General features: G+C 37.5%; 1 protein-coding gene across 2 annotated transcripts in view; it reads left to right on the top strand.

Annotated features, from left to right (window-relative positions):
- The first annotated feature begins 552 nt into the window (after positions 1–552).
- TBC1D22A (TBC1 domain family member 22A) overlaps positions 553–20,938 on the top strand; it is a 185,967-nt gene continuing 165,581 nt past the window's right edge. For both annotated transcript variants that reach the window (XM_042792451.1, XM_042792452.1), the window contains exons 1-4: positions 553–739; positions 2,923–2,979; positions 5,164–5,504; positions 6,296–6,475. In XM_042792451.1, the coding sequence (XP_042648385.1) occupies positions 678–739; positions 2,923–2,979; positions 5,164–5,504; positions 6,296–6,475 (640 nt within the window). In that variant the 5' untranslated portion in view covers positions 553–677. The remainder of the gene's footprint in view (positions 740–2,922; positions 2,980–5,163; positions 5,505–6,295; positions 6,476–20,938) is intronic.

The raw sequence follows: 20,938 nt of genomic DNA, 5'->3' as shown, positions 1-20,938 counted from the left end.
GTTAGGTCTGATTTGACTGAATTCTGTCCTTTTGTCTTCAATTAATGCCTCCTTTCATCGACACGGCAAGTTTTGATTTTCACCCTAAAGAACACTCTGAATTACTCTTACGGTGAAATCGAAAAGGGTAAAAGCCTAAAAGCATCACACCCAGAGCATCACGAAGTAAAAACTGACTTTATGGGAATACTTCAATTAATCACTGACAGGAACCAAGAGCAACTTTCTGTATCGCTACAGGCAGGTCCCTCACACACCATGACAAGGAGAGGGAAGGGAGGCTCCCGGCGCAGTCCCGCCGCTGGCAGCTGCTCCCTCGCCCGCCCCACCGACCTCCCCGGGCCGGCCAGGCTGCCGCTAGCCCCGCGGAGCTGCCGCCACGCCAGAAGGAGCGGGCCCAGCCGCGCCGCCACCGCGGCTGCTTCTGCCCCAGGCGCTTCCCACCCGACTCTTCCTCGTTGCGATTGGCCCAACCTGAGCCACCCGGCAGCACTCTCACTTCTGGTTGGCCGAAGCTGCCAGGCCGCCTGGAGGGGCGAATGAGGAGCGGGGTTGTTTCCTGGTCCCAAGATGGCGGCGCTCAGTCCCGTTCCTGTGGAAGCGAATGGGGGGGAGTGAAGCTTGAGGGAGCGGGTTGGGAGCCGCGCTGCCGGGAAGGGGATGAGGTGACGGGCGCCATGGCGAGCGACGCGGGCAGGAAGCAGTTCTGGAAGCGGAGCGGCGCGAAGGTGCCGGGCAGGTGAGCGGGACTGGCGGGCGGGTCGGGGCTGCCGGGCGGAGGCTCCCGGTGGCGGCCGCTGGGCCCGTCCCGCCTCATTCTCCCCTCGCACCGCGTCCCTGCCGCCTCCTTCTCCCCCCGGCACCGCGCCCTTGCCGCCTCGGCCGCTGACTTCGCCCGGAGCCCCTGTGGCCTCCGCAGGGAGCGTGTCCGGGCGGTCGCCGCCCGCAGCCGGGCGGTTGGTTTGGGCCTCTCCGTCCCTCCCTCGGTTCTCTCTCGTTAGTTCCCTGCCCGGAGTGTTTCAGTGTTGGGCGTCTCCGGTTAGCTGGTCGAAGGCTGCTGGTGGTCTCGGTACGCGTTAGTTGTCACTTGTATCGGAAAAGTTGTGAAATAACCATCTGAACGCGCGTTCCCAGCCTGGCTTCGTGGTCAAAAGAGTTAATGTGACTTTGGGGGTGGATTCCCTGGAAAGAAGTATAGTCTCCTATTCAAAAATTTTCTGGGAATACATCCCCGAAGTCACATTAATTCTGACCATGATATCGGGCTGGGAACGCACGTTCAGGTGATTATTTAACAATAACATTCTCTGCTCCCCTCCCTAAACTGTTCTCACAGTAAAGTAATTCAGTTTTGAATGTTCTTTTTGTAAGAATGATACGTATTCTTAGTTCGCGGAGAATAGTGGTTTTATACTTCATCCCATCTACCGGAATTCAACATTTTTGTTCATCACTTAACTTTTTCCATTCTCAGTTACTCACAGGCACTCACTAATAGTGGTTTTGTTTCTCTAGTTATAAACTAATGTTTTCCGTCAGACCGTTCTTGTCTCTCAACTTATTTTGTACCTTTGCTGACTCCTTTAGAAGTAAAATCCGTTTAACCTTCTTTGATTACACAGGGTCTATGAATAGTTACAGTTAATTAATTAGCAGGCAACTGAAGGCGTATGAAAATACAAGCACACTGTAAGAATGTGCTTTTTTTTTTTTTTTTTATGGCACTGAGAGGCTTGCCATTGCTTTTTATTTGGGTGGTTTCCCATCATGGTCATTCAGAGTGTCTGAAGGAAAAGGCAGATTCTGTCTGTATGACAAAATGGAAAGTGACACCTGACCCTCAAGTGAGTGTAGAGCAGACTTCTGAGACTTGACCATGGAGTGTATGGTGTACAGTTGTGTAGAAAGACTGGTGGTGGGCTGACTTTTTGATTTGCATGGAATCACATAAAAATCGGTAGAGTTTATAAACCACCACTTTCAGTTATCTCTAGGGCTAATTTCACTACTGTTAATACTGCCCCTGTAGTAGTCTAAGCATCTCTGAAAAATTGTTATGACTGCAGATTTTTTTCGCTTGGTTCTATCTCAGATTTACTAAGGTTGGACTTGTTTATGTTTATGGTTTGGAGATGGTTTTGAGTTCAGGAGGTCATGTTTGTCTCCTTTTATGTGGTTTTTAGTGCAGGTTTAGGTAGAGGTTAATGTTGTAGATGATCTGTTCCTGTTGCAATCAGAGAGTTTTGTAGTAATAATTTCCATTATGAAGCCATGTGTAAATTTTGATATGTTTTTTGTGGATTATTTTTGTTTATGAAATAATTTGATAGCTGAAATCTGGGAGGAAATTAACTTTTAGTTTGTAGAGAGTTTTATTATTCACACAGTAACAGGCTGTTTTGTAATGTTACAGTGAATAAGTCTGTCTTTGGAAGCTGATTTATTTCAAAGCATTTGTTTTTTATACTCCTATGGCTTTTATTCTCTAACATGCCATCTTTTGCATTTTTCTTTAAATTTATCAGCCTTGTACTTTAGTAACAGTTAAGAATTGACTGGCTTGCAAGGTATAAATGAAGAAATGATAAATCAGAAAAGAGAAAGAGTTTAAAAGCAGTGTAGATTCTTATTGCGGAGTTAACTTTTTTTCCTGTTTTAATTCCTGGTCAGAAAAATAAGTCAGCCTGAGTTAGCCTAGACCTCAAAAAGAGTTCTCGTTTCGCAAATATATGATTTTTGTTAAGTTACTTTTTAGTAGGTACTTCAATTTCAGCTTCATTATTTTTAGTGGTATATGGGATTCTTTGAAATGGAAAAATGTTGGAACGCTTCAGTTCTGTTTGTTATTGACAATTTATTTAATACACAGACAAACCCCAAATGTTTTTACAATTTTTGTAATAACTCTTTCTTTTCCTTTAGTATTCAACATGTGTATGGAGCTCAGCATCCGCCTTTTGATCCATTATTGCATGGAACGTAAGTTAACCTAATATTTAAATATTCCAATATTTAAATTTATTCCTTCTGTCTTCTTTTTCTTCCCTGTTGGCTATAAAGCTTATTGTTAATATTCCTTTTTCAATTTTTGTCATGGTCTCGACTTCTCTGTTCTAATTTTTCTTTTGTGAGTTCCTGTTGCTTACCATATTGGGAACAATAAATTAGCTGTTCAGTTCTTAATTAGCATAGATTGCCAGCTTTTATTGTGTGTCTGCAGTGCTTTATACATTAGAAATTGTATGGTAAATAGTAATCTTAATTTAGCAGCTGAAGTTTACAACTCAGGTCTAAGTAGTTTTCCTGTATGCATCTTTTCTGTTAATGGAATGGCTTTATTTGTTTGTTTATCTACAAGACTAAAGAGTCAGGTTGTGGTGTAGTTTATTTTGAGGCTAAGTTGGGCATTTTGCTTGTGAGTGAGAAGACAGTAGGTAGAATAGATTATACAGTGACTTAAAAATTTATTGTCTTAGATCATGATTATTGGATATCAGAACACAGTGTGCATGAAAATGGCAACATTATGTTAAACATCGTTAGTAACCAAATAATTTTATTGCTGATAATGCACAACTAATGTAAGTGAATGATTTTTGTCTCTTTATGGCTGAGGTGGTTAGCAAAATGCTGCATTCTGACAGCTTCTTTTTATATTTTTCTTTGTCTTTTTTTGAAAAACAGTTTAAAATAAACTTTGTTAATTAGAAAGTTGTTTCTGGGTTATCGGTAAATTTCACAAATCCTTTGAAACCAACATTACTGTTAAAATGTTGGTGTATGGGAAAATTTTGGGAGAATTGTGTGACCAATGAGATGAATGGCCCAAAGCAGTAAGGGCAAAAAATAATGTTAGAAGGAAAAGTGTTGGCTTGCAAGGAGGTCATACTTCTGGTGGATTTTTTTTAAGAGCTGGTCTGAAATGACATGTGAAGTAAACGTGATAGTTAATTTTCAGAGGATACAGAGTTTAAAGCAGTTGAAATGTGTGATCTTGAGGACTGAAGAAAAAGGAATGGGATGAATTGGTTCAAAATGTGGAGTTATAAAGAGAGATCCAGTAACAAAACCTAGTATTTCAAACCTAATATTTCTTGAAATTATGATGACAGAAGAGGAGAAAGACCTATTTTTGTCTATTTTAGACAATAATGACAAGTTGGGTGAAAGTGCTGTAACACTTGTTAGAGAAGATATTTGCTGTAACAGAAACATTACTGACATTGTATGAAGACTGTGCGAGAGCTTTCTCTGATTTCCAATTCTGGCTGCTTTGTCCTAACAGAAGAAAAGATGAAGTAGCACAGGTGGGAAGACAGGGATGGTCAGAAAGGGTGATTAAGTTAATGGCAGTAGCTTTTTTTTTTTTTTTTTTTTTTTTCTGAGCAGATTGTGAAACTCTCAACTTCAAGCCTTATTTAGCTGAAATCTAAAGGGAAGTGTGGTTGCTTTGCATTGCTGTAAGTGAGAGCAAGTGTCAAGCTAGGGAGGGATACTTGGTTCATCTTTCTTATACTGTGTGTTGACAGAGGGACAAAAGGTTAGGAGCTGATCAGGGTACATTTAGGCTAGTAACTAGAGGAACTATCCTGCCTATAAAAGCAAAGTTCTGAAGCAAATCTGTGCTTGAGTGCTTGAACAGGGAGGAATGGTAGATTTAATGAGTTTTAAGGTGAGACTTGATTTGTTTATGACAGTGATTGTATTACATAATTGCTTATGCTGACTAAGGAGTAGACTTGATTACTGATCCTGTGTTGTTAAACATCAATTTCACTGAAAGGCCTTGAAATCTCTACAGAAGTTTATGAATCAAGAGAAGTGCAATGTGTCCTGTCTGTGTTATAAACTATTTCTTTTATTTGTCTTTGGGGTTGAAATTTTTCATTTTTGTTTTGTTTTTTTAAGACAAGGGAAGGATTTGTTCAGCTTCTATTCAAAGCCAAGAAGAGTCAGTTTTTACGTGCCCTTATTCTCAGGCATATTCAGCTATATGTTATCGTGGGTGGATGTAGCAGTAACATGAGTGGAATGATCTAAATATTTTCTACCTATATAATATATTCTACCTATATCATGTAACACTTTTGTGTTTTGGCCCTGTCCATAGTGTTTTGCTTACATTACTAGCTCTCTAAATATTGTATATTTGCTTTTGAACAGCTTGATAAAACCAGGTTCAAAGCCACCTACAACTCCAGTGAAACTAAAGAAAGTCAGCACCTTCCAAGAATTTGAAAGTAACACAAGTGATGCTTGGGATCTTGGGGATGATGATGATGAACTCTTAGCAATAGCTGCTGAAAACTTAAATACAGAAGTGGTCATGGAAACAGCTCACAAAGTAATTCAGAATCACAGCAAGCTACAAGAACAGCATAAATTTCAGGAAGAACATCTACAGGAAGAAAAACAAGTAGAATCTGCAGAGCTGACTTCAATAGCATGTGGTGATAATAGGCTTATTAAATCAGTCAGTGAAGGTCATACATCAAGTTCATCAGGTATGTTAAAAAAATTAAAAAGATGTTGAAAATCAAATGAGGAGAGCTATAATATTTGCCCTTTAAGACAGTAACTCCTTTCCAACCTTTTCTTAATACCACAGAAATATATTATTAATCAATATTGATTTATTTGAGGAAGATACTGCATGCCGTACTAAACTGTAAAGCATGCGTGTGGGAAATACATAGGTGAGGGAAGAGTAATTCAAGGTTTTTGTTTTCAGCCTTAATACATACTCATTTTTGAAAGGAAGTTGCACTATTTGATGTATTTTAATGGTTAACTGCACCAAGATATATGCAATTAATAGTATTCCTACTGTTGTGAAAAATTGTTATTAAAATGCTACTATATGAAGTGTACTGAAAAACTGGAGAAAACCATGTATGTGGACTGGAAGGTTCATCCTCATGTGATCTGGTCTGTGTTTTATGTATAAAGTAACCAGTTGCAATGATTGTCCTGTTTTTTGATGTGGTGTTTTTTTTTTTTTTATTATTTTTAGAACAATGAGGGTGATAGAAACAGCTTTCAGTAGCACAGAGATTTTAGAAATCAGCTAGCCATGCTGTTAGTATGATCTCTAATTGATGTGTTTTAATTGCGGAATACTGCTTGGAAGAGGAATGCTCCTCCTGCTAAATCCAAGCCATATGAAGTCCAGACTTGTGCTATAATTGACTTTACATTTCTCCAAAACATATTTCTATTTTAAATTTAGAAATTCAAATTATTAGTTGCCTTGTCACTAGCTAAGGCTAACTGTTCTTCTGTTTCTTCCCTTCAGATAATGCTAGTGAAAATTATTCCATGCAGAGATCACAGTCCCTTCCACAAACTTCCACACCTCCCTTGGTGAGTGGAATGGCAGACTGTAATACCTCAGCTGCTCCTGCATTAACTGAAAGAGAAGCATCCCGATTAGACAAATTTAAACAGCTACTTGCTGGCCCCAATACAGATCTTGGTGAGTATTTCTTGTAGGAGCTATGAATTATATCTAAATTATTCTCTAACTATAAAGTTTTCCTGTTTGATGTACTACTGTTCTGCCTGATGGTTTGGTTAGGATCTAATCCTTTCAACATTTAGAATTGATCTTGCAAAAGAAAGACAAAATAAAATTGAGTGGTTGTAATGTTCATGCCTGTAATATGCAATTTGCATACATCCTACTAATATGTAGGGTATTAGGTGTCGTTTTGTTCTCTTCTTTCTCACATTGTTTCTTCCTCCTGGACTAATCTCTGGAGGAAAAACCCGAAGAATAATTAGCTATGTGTAGTGTTAATACCTGATAATGGAACAGCATGCAGCATAAGAATGGTTCTCATGCTTAGAAATATGAATGTGAAAAATGATGAGGCGTGGAAGTATTACTGCTTGTCTACTCAGTGAGCATTCTTCATGTTCGCAGACTGATACAGTAGTTCTGTGTTTCATCTGTGAATGCTGACAACATGTTAATGTGAAAACAAATGTTTTGTCAGATAACTTGCCTGTTCCCTTTGTGCACTGGATTTTAACTGCTGAATAGTAAATACAAGTGCTGAGAGGGTATCACAGAATCAAATGGCTTTGTGTATCCCAAGTGAAAATCTAGAGCAAGTAGAAATAGTACACTGCATTGGAAAACTTGGCTGGTAACTTTGAGGTAGGAATTTGTGAAAATAATTAAGAAAATGACTTTGAGCCAGACGATACTGGAAGATATCTGCAGGAAACTCTTATGGAAGGAAGTAGAAACTGCATGTTTGCAGTTCTTGAATTGACGCTTTCCTGCCCTGTAGTTGCCATGAGACTTCAATATAATGTAGTCCAACTTGTGGCTTTTTTTCCACATTTTTTTTTTTTCCTTTGTGCTGTGTCTTGTGAGATTGATGCTAGCAAAGTAGAACTATGGAAACAATACTACCAAGATGAGACTTAACACTTCAGTGAGTTATAGGACATTCTTATAAAATGCAACTGTGAATAAACTCTGAGGTGTTAAAGCAAATTACATATTTTTTCTAAGCTTGAAAAGGAGAATCAAATATCAGTTTTTCTCCCTTTGATCAACAGATGTTATGAGCTGTGTGATTGTGACTGACATGAAAACTCATATAACTTTTAATAATGTTGTAGAGGTAGAAATCTTTGTTACATAAGGTTAAAAAGTCAGACGGGAAAAAGAAGTTTAATTTAAACCTATCTTTCACTTTTACTGTCTAATGAAGTGGGAATATTTTTCCAGTAAATCAAATTTAGGGATTAAAGTAAAATATTTTGAAAGGGAGTAAAATTAAATTTCCGCTCGTTTTAGGAGTGCAGCAACCCTTACTGCGGTGAGAGTTGAGTCAGTGTTGTTTAAACAAGCTGGGTTTGTTTTTTGCTGTTGAACTCTCTAAATCTCACAGAGAAATATACATAGGAATATGAAATTTGAGTACATTGCTCTTGATATTAAAATGTGAAAAATATCTAGTAAGCTCTCAATATTCTTTCCTGTAGATATCACTAAATAATGCCTTTTCTATGTCTGTTTACAGGAAGCTTGTTCTTTCTCTTGCTGTACAAACTGTGATGAGTACAAGATTTAAAGTTGTGAATTAGAATTTTAAGTCCAGTTTTGATTTTTTTGATATAAATATTTTGACTCTTGTATCTGGGATATATCCAGTAGCATTTCATAATATATCTATAAATAATTTGTGATTTTTCTTTGTGAAAGAAATGAACTCTTTATTGATGACATGCAAACTTTTGATGATTGTGAAGCTATTACTAGTAGATCATATGTGATGGTAGTGCTTGGACTACATTATATGTATATATTAGGGAAGGTGTGTATATGCATACATACATATATATAAACATGTATATACATATGACCATATTGTGGTGGTTTGGGCTGTTTTTTTTTGTTTTTTGTTTTTTTTTTTTTTTCTTTAGAATAATACTGAAAATGGACTAAGGTAGAGCGCTAATATTTGTAGTGAGTAATGAAGGTACAGGTAGCTTTTCTGTGGCACCTGGCTCATTCTCTTTGAGTGTGGGTGACATTGTGGTATGTGTCAGTCTTTGTTTTGTGGTAGATCCACAGATAGTTGAGTTTTGTTTGTCATGATGAAATAGTGAGTAGTTGCATTGGAGACGTTTTAGCACATATTTCTATTAATTTCTACAAGTAGTAATCTTGGTTTTTCTTGGAAGTAGTAGTAGTAGAAGTAAAGTATTTATGTTGATTTTGTTTTCTTGATACAGTTTTGCATATTGTTGACAGAGATTATGCGACGAGTCCTTTCAAAGCAATATGAAAATAAATCAATCTGGAACTGAAAGAGTCATGTACATTTTCAACCCAAGGCTTTTCTCTTATCATAACATGAGAAATGAACACGGTCTAAGAACACAAAGTAACGCAAATGACCTTGAAATCCTTTCAGTCACACTTGAATAATCATTATCCTATCAAGATAGTGTAAAATGCAATGCTAATCTTGTATGCCAACTAGAGGTCGTGAAGAAGCATGTTGTTTCACAAGAAAACTCTCAAAAAGATGGATTATGCATATGAATTTGGAAGTGAAGATTATTTTAGCTGTTAAAGTCCACCAATAGATTTTGAGGTTCAGATTGGTCTATACGTTGGGTATTTTGAAGTTATGGAAATAGGTAGGTTCTGTCAACTCCATCAAATTATATACTGAGCAAAATAATATACTAGGTATAGACTACAACTGGGATATGAATCCACTGATAAATACTACATAAATGTAGGACAGAAGCATTCTCAAAGTTTCTCTGTATATTTTTATACATCGGATGTTTGCATACACAGTTACTAGTGTGAGGAACAATCTGAGAACATGAGCTAGGAAAGGAAGAAATAAAAACACTCCAGAATTCTGACAATATAAAAGAATTTTTTTTTTTAGGTTACATAACTCTTATATATGAATAAAGAGCCTATTCCATGGCTCAAAAGTGCCCTTAACTCATTTTTAATACTTTGTAGAGCTGAACTAATAAACTCACTCTTGTAATTTATAATTGCCCTTGTAGTTGTTCTGAGTCTTCCCTTAAGCCCTCCTAACATACACTACTGCTCTGTCCTGCAGGCATTTTTGTTGTTTGCATGATAAACAGATGCAAAAAATACGCCTTATTTCCATTTGGCACTTTTTAGTTGACTATTGCTATGCCATTAACACCTCTAATATAAATGGGGAAAGTATAATGTGAATTGGATGTCAAGAGTAGTTAGCTATATGAAAAAAAAAATTTCTATAGAAATGTTACTTCTAGGTATATGATTTGTGCTGCAGGAGAGAGGTATTCAAGAGCTCTGACGATATGCATTCAAGTAGTAGTATGATGCAAACAATGGGGAGATAATCTCATAAAGTTGAAATTACGGAATGAAAGCTGCTAAACAGGCATGTTACGGCAAGAAATATGGGCTGGTAGAAGGAGCCTGTTGTAAGAAGCAGTTTTGGTTTGAGAGGGACTTGAGTGCTAACCTCTGTCAATCAGATCATATTGAGGAATACTGGGTGCAAATTTGGAAAGTGGGATAGGACTGGAGGTAGCAGTACAGCTGTGTTTAATAGACGACCGCAGAGTAGACTTTAGGGCCTCTGTCTGCATAGTTTCCCGCTCCTGGTACTGCATGCCAGGTTATTCAGAGAGAACAATTTACACTAGTTTTGTGCAATCAACCTGTGCTTATGCTTGTCTTGCAGTCAATTTGATGTAGATCTACTTCATTTCAGGACTTGTCTTTCCTTGTAACAGACCTTGTATTACTGAATGAAGATGGTTCTGTGCTTGCAGAATCCTTTGCAAACAATTGGTTCCTTTAAGAGGAGGGTGGATGAGACTTCAGTAAAACAGTGTAGGGCGAGTATCTCTGAGAAGAAATTCCTCTTTTCTTCAGCAGACTACTGGTGACATGTTTGAGAGGGACATTACTTTTACCACTATCTGGTTTCTAATTTAAGTTTAATTCTATTAAATTTCTTAGATTTGTGTTTTTAAGTAATCTCATACAATGCTTTAGGGAGCTGTTTACTGAGCAAACACAATGTAAGCAAACTATGTTGATAAAATCAGACTGACTTACAACAACAAACAAGTTATCTCATACTTCTAACCTCAGCGTAGCAGATGTGTGATGGGTTTTGTAATATCAGTTTAAAGAATAACGTATTAAAGCACTTCCTTAACTCCTCCTTTAACTTCAAATGAACTAATTTTCTGCTTTCTGTATACACATATAGCTAATGAGTATATAACTGGATGTCAGAAACATGTTTATTTAAATCAAACAGCAAACAGGTTGGTGTTTTGTGTTCTCTTAATAAAGCTTCATAACATTGTAATGCTACTCTTGTGCAACATAGCACATATATATATATATATAACTTTTCAAAGTCAAAACAACTAATTTCTTAAGATGTAAGGTTGTTATTGCTAAGGTGACTTTCTTTCTACTTAGTTACAATGTATTCAGAGTTGAACAAAATAACATATTGAAGGTTTAACATAATACCTTGGTAAAAATAGTAGAAGGCACTATAAAAGCATGCATGAAAATGGGAAAGCATTCATATCTTCAATTTACTTATATCTCTCCAATTTAGCGACAAGGGTGTTGTGCGAGACAGTGTCAAATGCTTTGCAGGTCCGGGTAGGTGATGTCAGTGGCTCTTCCCTTGTCCACCGACGCTGTAACCCTGTCGTAGAAAGCCACCAAATTTGTCAGGTCAGTTTGCCCTTAGTGAAGCCATGTTGGCTGTCACCAATCACCTCCTTATTTTCCATGTGCCCTAGCTTAGTTTCCAGGAGGATCCACTCCATGATCTTGTCAGGTGCAGAGGGGAGACTACCTGGCCTGTAGTTCCCTGGGTCTTCCTTTTTTTCCCTTTTTAAAAATGGGGGTTATGTTTCCCCTTCTCTGGTCAGCGGGAACTTCACTGGACTGCCACGATTTCTCAAATATGATGGGTAGTGGCTTAGATGTTTCATCTGCCAGTTCCCTCAGGACCTGTGGATGCATCTCATCAGGTCCAGTGGACTTGTGCACCTTCAGGTTCCTTAGATGGTTTTGAACTTGATATTCTCCTACAGTGGGCAGTTCTTCATTCTCCCAGTCTCTGCCTTTACTTTCTGCATCTTGGTTGGTGGAGCACTTGCTGGTGAAGACGTACCTTACTTATAAAGAATAACTAAACCTTTGATTAATCTGATGGCAAAAATTAATGCTATAATTTTACAGGTATTATATATGGTGGAATCTCAGATTATTTCATAACAACAGCCGGTTGCCTGCCTCTGTGCTATAATAAAAGTATTCTAGTGTGGGTGTCTAGAAATTAAATTTGGGAGGAAAACTTTAGATTTGTCTTTTTCCTATTGTGGTGATCTGCATTGTTGCAGACATTCTAGATGTATATTAAAGCTGATTAAAGATAGTAATGATCTTTTATTTATGGTTCATAAATATAGTAACAGCAGTCTGTTATGTCACTTATAATTGTTTGTCTAACTCATGTTATTGAAATGTTTGAATAACTACAAAATGCATTAATTGAAATTAACTTGATTAATTTTGTTCCTAGCTTCATTAATTTTACTGCATAGTGATATATCTCTATGTTCCTAGTCCATCCATGTCATTTAGAGTCGTATTGCCCCCTGCAGTTTTGAATTAGTGGATCACATTCATGCTTATTCTGCTTCCAGTTTGTTGACATAGAGCATAAAGTGAACATGTGTCCCACCACTGCTTCGTGTGACATGCCATTAGTCGTATCTATCTTTTCAAACTATTATCACTGAGAGGTGTCCTCTTTGATTCCTGCTCCGTTGTAGTTAGCTTGTTACCTGTAGAACATGCTTGTCTTTTCAGGTTCTAAACAAGACTAATAGAAAAAGGTCAGCACTGTAGCAGGCTTTGGAAAACCTTTTTTTTTTTTTTAATTAAAAATCGTCTGAAAGAAATCGGTTCTAAATATCCATAAATGATTCCTTATTAATTGCTTTTTGCTGGGTTAGTATTTTGTCTTCCTATTTTCTAGGGCTTGATCTAATAACTTGCGGGTTCACATAATAATCAAGCTTTTATTCTGATTACTGCTTTAGTGGGATATTTCAATTTGAATGTACTAATCTATTAGTTTTCATTGTAACTAGTCGTTCTTGGAACAATTTTGAGAGGATTTTGTGTAGTTTGTCTCTGGAGGGTGTATTTCTCTTGTAAAGTTACTTGATTTTTGTTAATATCAATTGCAACAACATGGCATAGGGAGTAGAACTGTTTCTTTTTGTGTTGAAGACCACAGAGAGTGTTCTAGGTTAAAACTGTTGATCGGAACACCACTCAGATAAATGCGCTCTTAGCCCAGTCTTTAAAACCCTTATGTTATACACGTGACAATAGATTCCTTTCAGCAAGAGTAGAATTCTGTACCAATTCTGTTTCCAAATGGGTTTAGATATAGATCATTACAGTGGGACTGTAAGATCAGCTGATGTTAAGGGATTACTGTTAAAAAAAACCCCCACCAACCAACCAGAAAGCCCACAACCAAACCAACCAAAAAAAGAAAAAAAAAAAACCAACCCACCAAGAAAACATGGAAGTATCATGCAAATTCTAGTGTATACACGAAATTAACTTAGTAGTTACCACTAACTGATCACTGAAAAAAATGGGAATTAGACAGCATTCTACTACAGACTGCAAAATTCATTAATTAAAAGTGTTTTTCTGTCAAAGTTTTAGCAGAGTTTTTAGGGGTCACATACCCCTCGTATTGATTTGTGATCAGATGTTCAAATATCATCTTTAAGTCAGAGCTGTATGATAGACAGTATGATTCAGAGGGACATTTTACTCTGAATGAGCTGAGAGAAAAAAAGGTACTGTATGATGAAGTATTCTTGTAGATTTTCTGTCTTTTTTTAAAATTTATTTTTCTTCTCTGTGTTGTCTCCCTTTCCTTCCTGGTATCATCACGAAAACTGAACTTACACAGACACAGTGTGACATCTGCATTATCATAATAAAAGAGATTGGGGTGAGAAGATCAGTGTTCCCTGTGGTAGGCACAGACTCTCTCATGGATCAGCCTTGGCTGCTTCCCACACCATCCTGCAGACAGCACAGCAGGGGATGAATTTACTAGGAATGTCACCAACAAGGCTATTGAGAACTTTGAACTTTCTATGGGTCCTCAAGCTTTTGAACATCAGGATTAGCAATTTATGTGTTATAATGAGTGACACATCCTGCTTATAAGTCAGTTTATCAAGGCTCAAGGAAGTATAATTCTTGGTACCATCTCTTCCACTGTTTAAAAAAAAAAATAAACTTAAGTTGTAGTTAGTTACTTCATTAGCCAGAAGTCCAGAGCTGGAAGATATATATATCTATATAAAACAGTTATTGCTTGGGAAGGTAGTCACAATGGAACATGTTTCATTGTATTTATGCTATGTTGCCTTCCCGATACTGATTATTGGTTAGATATGCCCTCACGTGTGTTTTAGCAACATTGGACAACTACTCTGGAGATGTAATTGTGTTTGCAGTTAAGTGAGAAAACCTTATATGGATTAGAAGTTATGAGCTAGCTTTTGTTGTGGTTTAACCCCACATTTTTTACAGGAATTTGATGTAATAGAGGTGGGAAATTAGGGAAAAACTTCTAAACCCTATCCTGAATGTTTAAAAGAATGTGTAGCTCTAACTTTAACTGAGTCTTTACTCCAGTGATTGTGTGGGAAATATTGTTTTGATTTTAGGTATAGATGAGGTTCTTTGACAGCTAGGTGTTTGTTCTTGGTTAATGCTGACTACTAAAATGAGAATAAAAGGATTTTTCATGGTATATTCATTTTTTGTGAATTGTAAGCTAAATTCAGCTTTTCTACCTTAGTGCTTGACCACAAACTGAAATTCAGGCTTGTTTCCTGTCTCTCCAAATCCATGAAACGTTTACAAGGAATGAACTACTAGTAGTGTCTCACTTTGTGCTGATAGGCAGCCATTAGCTCATCAGAGGCAGGAAATACTAAAATGTCAGATGCCTGAAAGTGGTATGGAATTCAGTGTATTAATATGAACAGAAAGAGCCAAATTCAGCAGGCAATCTGTAAACTACTTTGGATGACCAGTTGAATTAATTAATTTTGCCAGATTGCCAGCTTTTTTATTTGACTTTCCCAAAGTCAACTTTGAATGCATATGGAGGAAGTGGTTCAAGAGCAGAACTGTAGTTTGTTAGCTATACTCCATGTGAAATTCTTTGCCTGATCAGGATCCTCTTTGTTCTGTACATCATGGAGTTTGTCAGCAGCTTTCCTGCCAAGCCAAGGATACTAAGGGAAATTATAAAGAGAAAGGAAGTCTTTGCTTTTCTTATGTGGTAAATGAAGGTACATTGCAGGTAGACTTACTGGTTTTGTTTCTTTTGTTAATGGGGGAAATCTCTTTAGCACTAGCTTTTGTGAATAATTGCCTGAATTTTGTGGCTCTTATACAGACATGTATCTATTAATCCCTATTATTTTAGTTGTGCCTTTCTTCTACTATTGTTTCACTATGAAGGACGAGCATCAGATTGCATTTTTGAACGTAGGTACTGCAATAGTGTTTTGGTTTTTTAAAGTTTGTTTTGTAGGAGTTTTTTCATAATAACACGAAGTCTTAATATTATAATAAGTAAATTTATGCCTTGGTTATTTGTTCCACATGCATGTGAATATTTTTTTTTTTTAATGAAAAGTTATGGGGGGCTGGAATGCTGATCACATTGACCAACAAGAAATAGTTATTACTTGGCTGTTCTCTTTAAAATTGGATCTTCCTTTTGATTGGTCAACTGCAAATTTCCATCTTTTCCCCAAAAAGGAGAAGTAAATACTGTCATTTCCAAATAAGTGGGAAAGTTGTCTCCTTTAATTAACTGGTACTGTAAGTGGTATTTCATGTTTTCTCTGTTTCTGTGTAGAGAGATACCTTAGTTCTACTTGGAAAGTTTGTTAGAGACTGTTTGAATGTCTTTAATGTAAAAATAAAAACAGTTAATGACGCACAGAAATTGAATATTGTAGGAGAGCTATGTAAAACTATAATTGTTGTCATAATAGTTTTCTATTCCTTAATTTCGTAATTTACACTGTTGGGCTTCACTTACTGCAATCCTTTCTTAGCAGTTTTATTAATCTTCCCTTTGCCTTAGTTCTCCGAATCTTCTGTTCACTTTCATTCTCATACCTTCTAACACCAACCTCATCTGCTTCTCTGACTTTCTATGTGAAATAGCAGACAAGATGTACTTTCCTGCTTTTATAGCAAATGTATTGAAAAGGGTCTTACCCTGTATTTGCAACACTGGATTGGAATTTATTTCCTGTTTTCTGCTTGCATTCAGAACAACTCTTTGTTCCATTGAGAAGATTAAGGGCAGTGTTTGCTTAAAAAAAAATAATGAAGTGCCTAACAGGGCTATTATTCATTTTGGAGACCAGTTGCTGTGGTTGCCATAGTAATAACAAGCCCTCTATTAAAGCTATTTTCTATATGCACTGCTTGTATTATAACACGCTGTTGGGGGAGCTGCAGTTCTGTGCATCTGTGCTCTTGAAAGAGTTTTCCAGCTTTGTGTAGTTAAATTATCCAAGGAATTTATGTTATAGGAACATAAAACATGTAAATCTAGTTTATCATATCTATCGTGAAGTTGTTCATGCAGGCCATCACTTCATGTAGCCGTTTACAGTAATCTCAATGAAATAACAGCTGTAGCAAAAATGAATAATGCATACAGAGAAATTTTGGACTCCTTTAATATTTCTTGACTTATTTTTTATTTATTTGTTACTGATAGAATGATGAGCTTGTACTTCCAATAAAAATACTTGTAGGCTCAGTTGTTTCCCCTTGTGTGTTTTAGGTGTAATGGGTAATAGCTTTAGTAATATCTTGTGGGGTTAGAAAGCTGATAAATTAATGGCATGTTTTCTTTGTAGAATGCCCCATGAAATATTTATGGAATATGAAGGATTTTGAAATCTACTGCAGTAAAAGTATACTATCCTAAGACTTCTTTTAGAATAATTGCTTTACATTTTTTTCTCTCTGAAGAACAGTTTATGTCTAAATGTATTTTAGTAAACCAGATAAAACAAATTTTTCCAAAATTAAATGAATGATATCAATTTGAAGCATTTACATACCACATTATTCCTTCATGATAAGATATCATAATGCAGCAGAAACGACAGTTGGCTAGTGCTATCAAATGGAGATGTTGGTCTAAAAATCTATGGGGCTTTATAAATATTTTGATACTTATTGGTCACAGAATTATGTAAAATAATGGAACAACTGAAAGAGTAGCAAATGGGGTTCAAAATGTTGCTTCAGAAAGTATCCTTTCAATCTGGGACAGAGTTTCTAGAGAAGGCTTTACAAATACTGGTGTTGGATATGGCTTATTTCAGCTCTGAATCAGTAGGTTAAACTTAATTCTGTGCTCGCATTTTTAATGAGTGATCATGTCTGTGATATGAATGTTTTGCAGCAGCTCATTTTCAAAATAATTGTTCTGGAATTTTAAGAAAATGTTATATATATTGAAGCAAGGATTTTTTTGGAGTGCTATCATGATTGAAAATGTGTGTCTGATTTGTAGGTGTCATTAAAACTCCTTTGTAGAAGTCCTGTGCTGGGAAGCATATTCTCCAGCTCATAACTAGGACGTTGAATTCCTTGGGAAATCTACAAGGGGAAAGAGCTAGTATCATGACAATTAAATGAAAATATGCTTTGACAAAGGAGAATGTAACATTGCGACCAATGACAAATAGTTTAATGCTTAATTAGATATTAAATAGAGGACAAGTTTCAAATGCAAGTGCAAGTACATTTCCTTGGTACCTTCAGAGTATTGGCTGAGGATGAATTTCTTCTGATGCCTTGATTTAAAGTATTGAAAACTATGGGTTAGACATTTATAGTGTAATAAGTTTTTATAAGATAGCGATTTCCAAGTTTGAAACCTTCACACCTATACTTCTATACTGCTACATTCTATGCAATAAAAACTAATAAACTTACTGTGTGGTTGGAGTCTATTTGTACCCTACACAACAGAAATGTGGTGGCTTTAGGATTGTTCTTTATTTGCCCCAATGTTATTCTTTCCTTTTTTGCTTTATTAAAGCAAAATTGAGAACACTAATATCCAAGGTCTAATTTGGGAAAAAAGGCATGTCCATAACACTGTGGGAATAGGAATGCTGTGAATATTAAAAAAACCCCAAGACCAAATAAGCTCCCAATCAAAACCAAAAACCCCAAATAAAAACAAAAGCCCCCAGCACTTTAATAATGCAAGTCTTTTCTTCAGAATGGTTGGGTAACAATGCTGTGAGGTTCAGATGAGCATTTATTTGGAAGAAAACCTAAAATTCAGCCTTTTTTGGTGTAAAATATTAGCCATTCCTACTGCTGTGTAAACAATTACAGAAAGCAGTGTAGAAGAAATCAGTAGTCAGCAAAAATTATTCTGTTTTCTCCAATTATAGTTGCATTTGGATAGGTACTGTAGGAATGTTCCCCTCAAAGAAGTGATATCAAGTAAATTGGGTTTTGTCCTCATCCTGTGCCTTAATTATTAACAATAAATGAGTAAAAATGTTTCAGAAATTAAATATAGCCTGCACCTGGACTCTTAATTTTGACCATTGGATACTTTTTTTGCATTTGAGGGTGTATAGACAAAATTTTTTGATGGTTCTTTTGTATTCTACTGATCTTCCTTACTAAAGATGACCTGGAATAAGAGTGCGTAGTTGTTAATGATGAAAGGCCCTGGTTATACTTTTGCTTGTTAGAAATTGGTCAGAGAATGTTTGTACATTGGGTATTAACAGCGAGAAATATATATTAGGTTTATACTAAATACTGTCATATAGACAATATAATATAATTTCCTTTCATTTGGATGTTATGCTAAACTTCATACTAAAATGAAATAAAAAACCTCAAGCTTCAAAGGCTAACTATGAGTCAAACAGCTAGGGTTTTGTCTTTCAATTTACCTGCTTCATCTTAGCAAGTTACTTTTGGCATCTCTTGCTGTTAGTTGGCATTCATCCTTTTATTTTGTGGGTTGATTGGAATAGTCACACATGTTGGGGGGAAAAGGCAAACAATTTTCAGGAAAGGAAGGAAATTAAAACTTCTGGTGGTGGACAGCTTGAAGAGATAACAGATTCCCCATATAGAAAACTGATAAAAGTTAGAAAAGTAGTGCTTCCTTTTCGAGCCTCTCTCTCTCTCTCTCTCTCTCTCTCTCTCTCTCTCTCTCTCTCTGCCTCCTCTTTGAAGACGTAACATCTTTGGACATAGGTGAGAACTATCCAGTCTCTTTGAAGTTGTGACATGGGTTCCAGGTTTGGAGCTTCTGTGGCTGTCAAGAGCCGTATGGGGGTGTTGACAATTTTCAAGGCCAGACAGTCAGACATGCACAGATAAACACAAGGCATTCTTCACTCATAGGTGCCAGGAAGGATTTGGTATCAGATGTTGTGTGAGCTGATGTCTTGTTCTGATTTCTATTGTGTCAAGTCTGTTTACAAGAGCAGCATATCATACCTGTTTTCTAACAATGTTTTGTCAAGTGTCTTATTTGCTTTTGTTTCTTAGAAACATGCTGTTTTTAGAGGTGTAATCAAACAGGTTTTCCTTTGCGTGACATCCCTGTGGATTTATTTGCTCTTAAGTTAAGCTTCTGACCTCTGTCAGGCATTTCATATGTTTTTGTAGCTCTTTTGTGTTCCCAACAAATTAATTTCCAACTATTTTCTTCCTTGAGCATGTCACATGTTACATATTGGCCCAGTAAAAGAAAAAGTCTTTATCATGTGTTATATGGAGAAAATTTAGCCTTAATTGGATTTTCTATTAGAAAATACTGTAGAATATGAATATACTTAACACTTCTTGGTGGGAAAGGTAAGTATTCAGTAGGAAACATGGGAGGAAAAAGGAAGAACCAGGTGTTTAAGAGAAAAGCCAGTGAAAATCGGATAAAAAAAAAATGATACTATGGCAACTTACAGACTAGAACTTGCACAGGCAGTGGAAGCAGGGACAGGTGTCCTGGGAAGAGTACAGGGATGCTGCCTGTTTGTGTAGGGATGCATTCAGGAAAACCAAGGCGTGGCTGGAGCTGAAGTTGGCAAGGGATGCAAAGAATAATAAGGGCTTCTACAGGTATGCCAGCTGGAAAAGGAAGGTCAGAGAAAGCATACACTCCTGATAAACAAGACTGTCAAACTGGTGACAGTGGACAAGGAGAAGGCTGAAGGTACTCAACAACTTTTTTGCCTCAATCTCCTTTGGCAACCTCTTTTCCCACACCTCTCAAAGTTGGTGGACTACAGGATGGGGACTAGGGGGGAAGTCCCTCCCATTTTAAGAGAAAATCAGGTTCATGACCACCTGAGGAACATGAACATATGTAAGTCTATGGGACCTGATGCAATGCACCCTGGAGTCCTGAGGGAATTGGCTGCTGTAGCTGTGAAGCCACGCCCATGATATTTGAAAAGTCATGGCAGTCTGGTGAATCCCCTGGTGACTGGAAAAGGGAAACATTGCACCCATTTTTTAAAGGGTGAAAAGGAGGACCCTGGGAGCTACCAACCTGACAGCCTCACCTCTGTACCTGGGAAGGTCATGGAACAGTTCCTCCTACAAGCTATGCTGAGGACAGGGAGGTGACTCAAGACAGCCAGCATGGCTTCACCGAGGGCAAGTCCTGTGTGACCAACCTCGTGGCCTTCTGTGATGGAGTGACTACAACAGTGGTCAAGGGAAGAGCTACAGATGTCATCTGGACTTCTGTAAGGCCTTTGACTCAGTCCCCCACAACATCCTTCTCTCTAAATTGGGGAGATATGGATTTGATGGGTGGACTGTTCGGTGGATGAGCAGTTGGCTGGATGGTTATATCCAGAAGGCAGTAGTCAGCTCAATGTCTGGATGGAGATCAATGAGTAGTGGTGTCCCTCAGGGTCTGTGCTGGGACCAGTACTGTTTAATATCTTCACCAATGACATAGTGGGATCAAGTGCACCCTCAGCAAGTTTTCAGATGACACCAAGCTGCATGCTGTGGTTGACACACCTGAGGGATGAGATGCCATCCAGAGGGACCTGGTCAAGCTCAAGAATTGGGCCCATGTGAACCTTATAAGGTTCCACAAGGCCAAGTGCATATGGGTTGGGGCAACCCCTGGCATCAGTACAGGCTGGAGGATGAAAGGATTGAGAGCAGTCCTGCAGAAAAGGGCTTGGGGGTATTGGTGGATGAAAAGCTGGATGTGACCCAGCAGTGTGCAGCACAGCAGGCCAGCTTCTGGGCTAC

Source organism: Tyto alba, unplaced genomic scaffold (assembly GCF_018691265.1).
Source record: "Tyto alba isolate M040663 unplaced genomic scaffold, T.alba_DEE_v4.0 Super-Scaffold_2, whole genome shotgun sequence".
NCBI lineage: Eukaryota > Metazoa > Chordata > Aves > Strigiformes > Tytonidae > Tyto > Tyto alba.
This window is presented reverse-complemented; position numbering and strand designations above follow the sequence as displayed.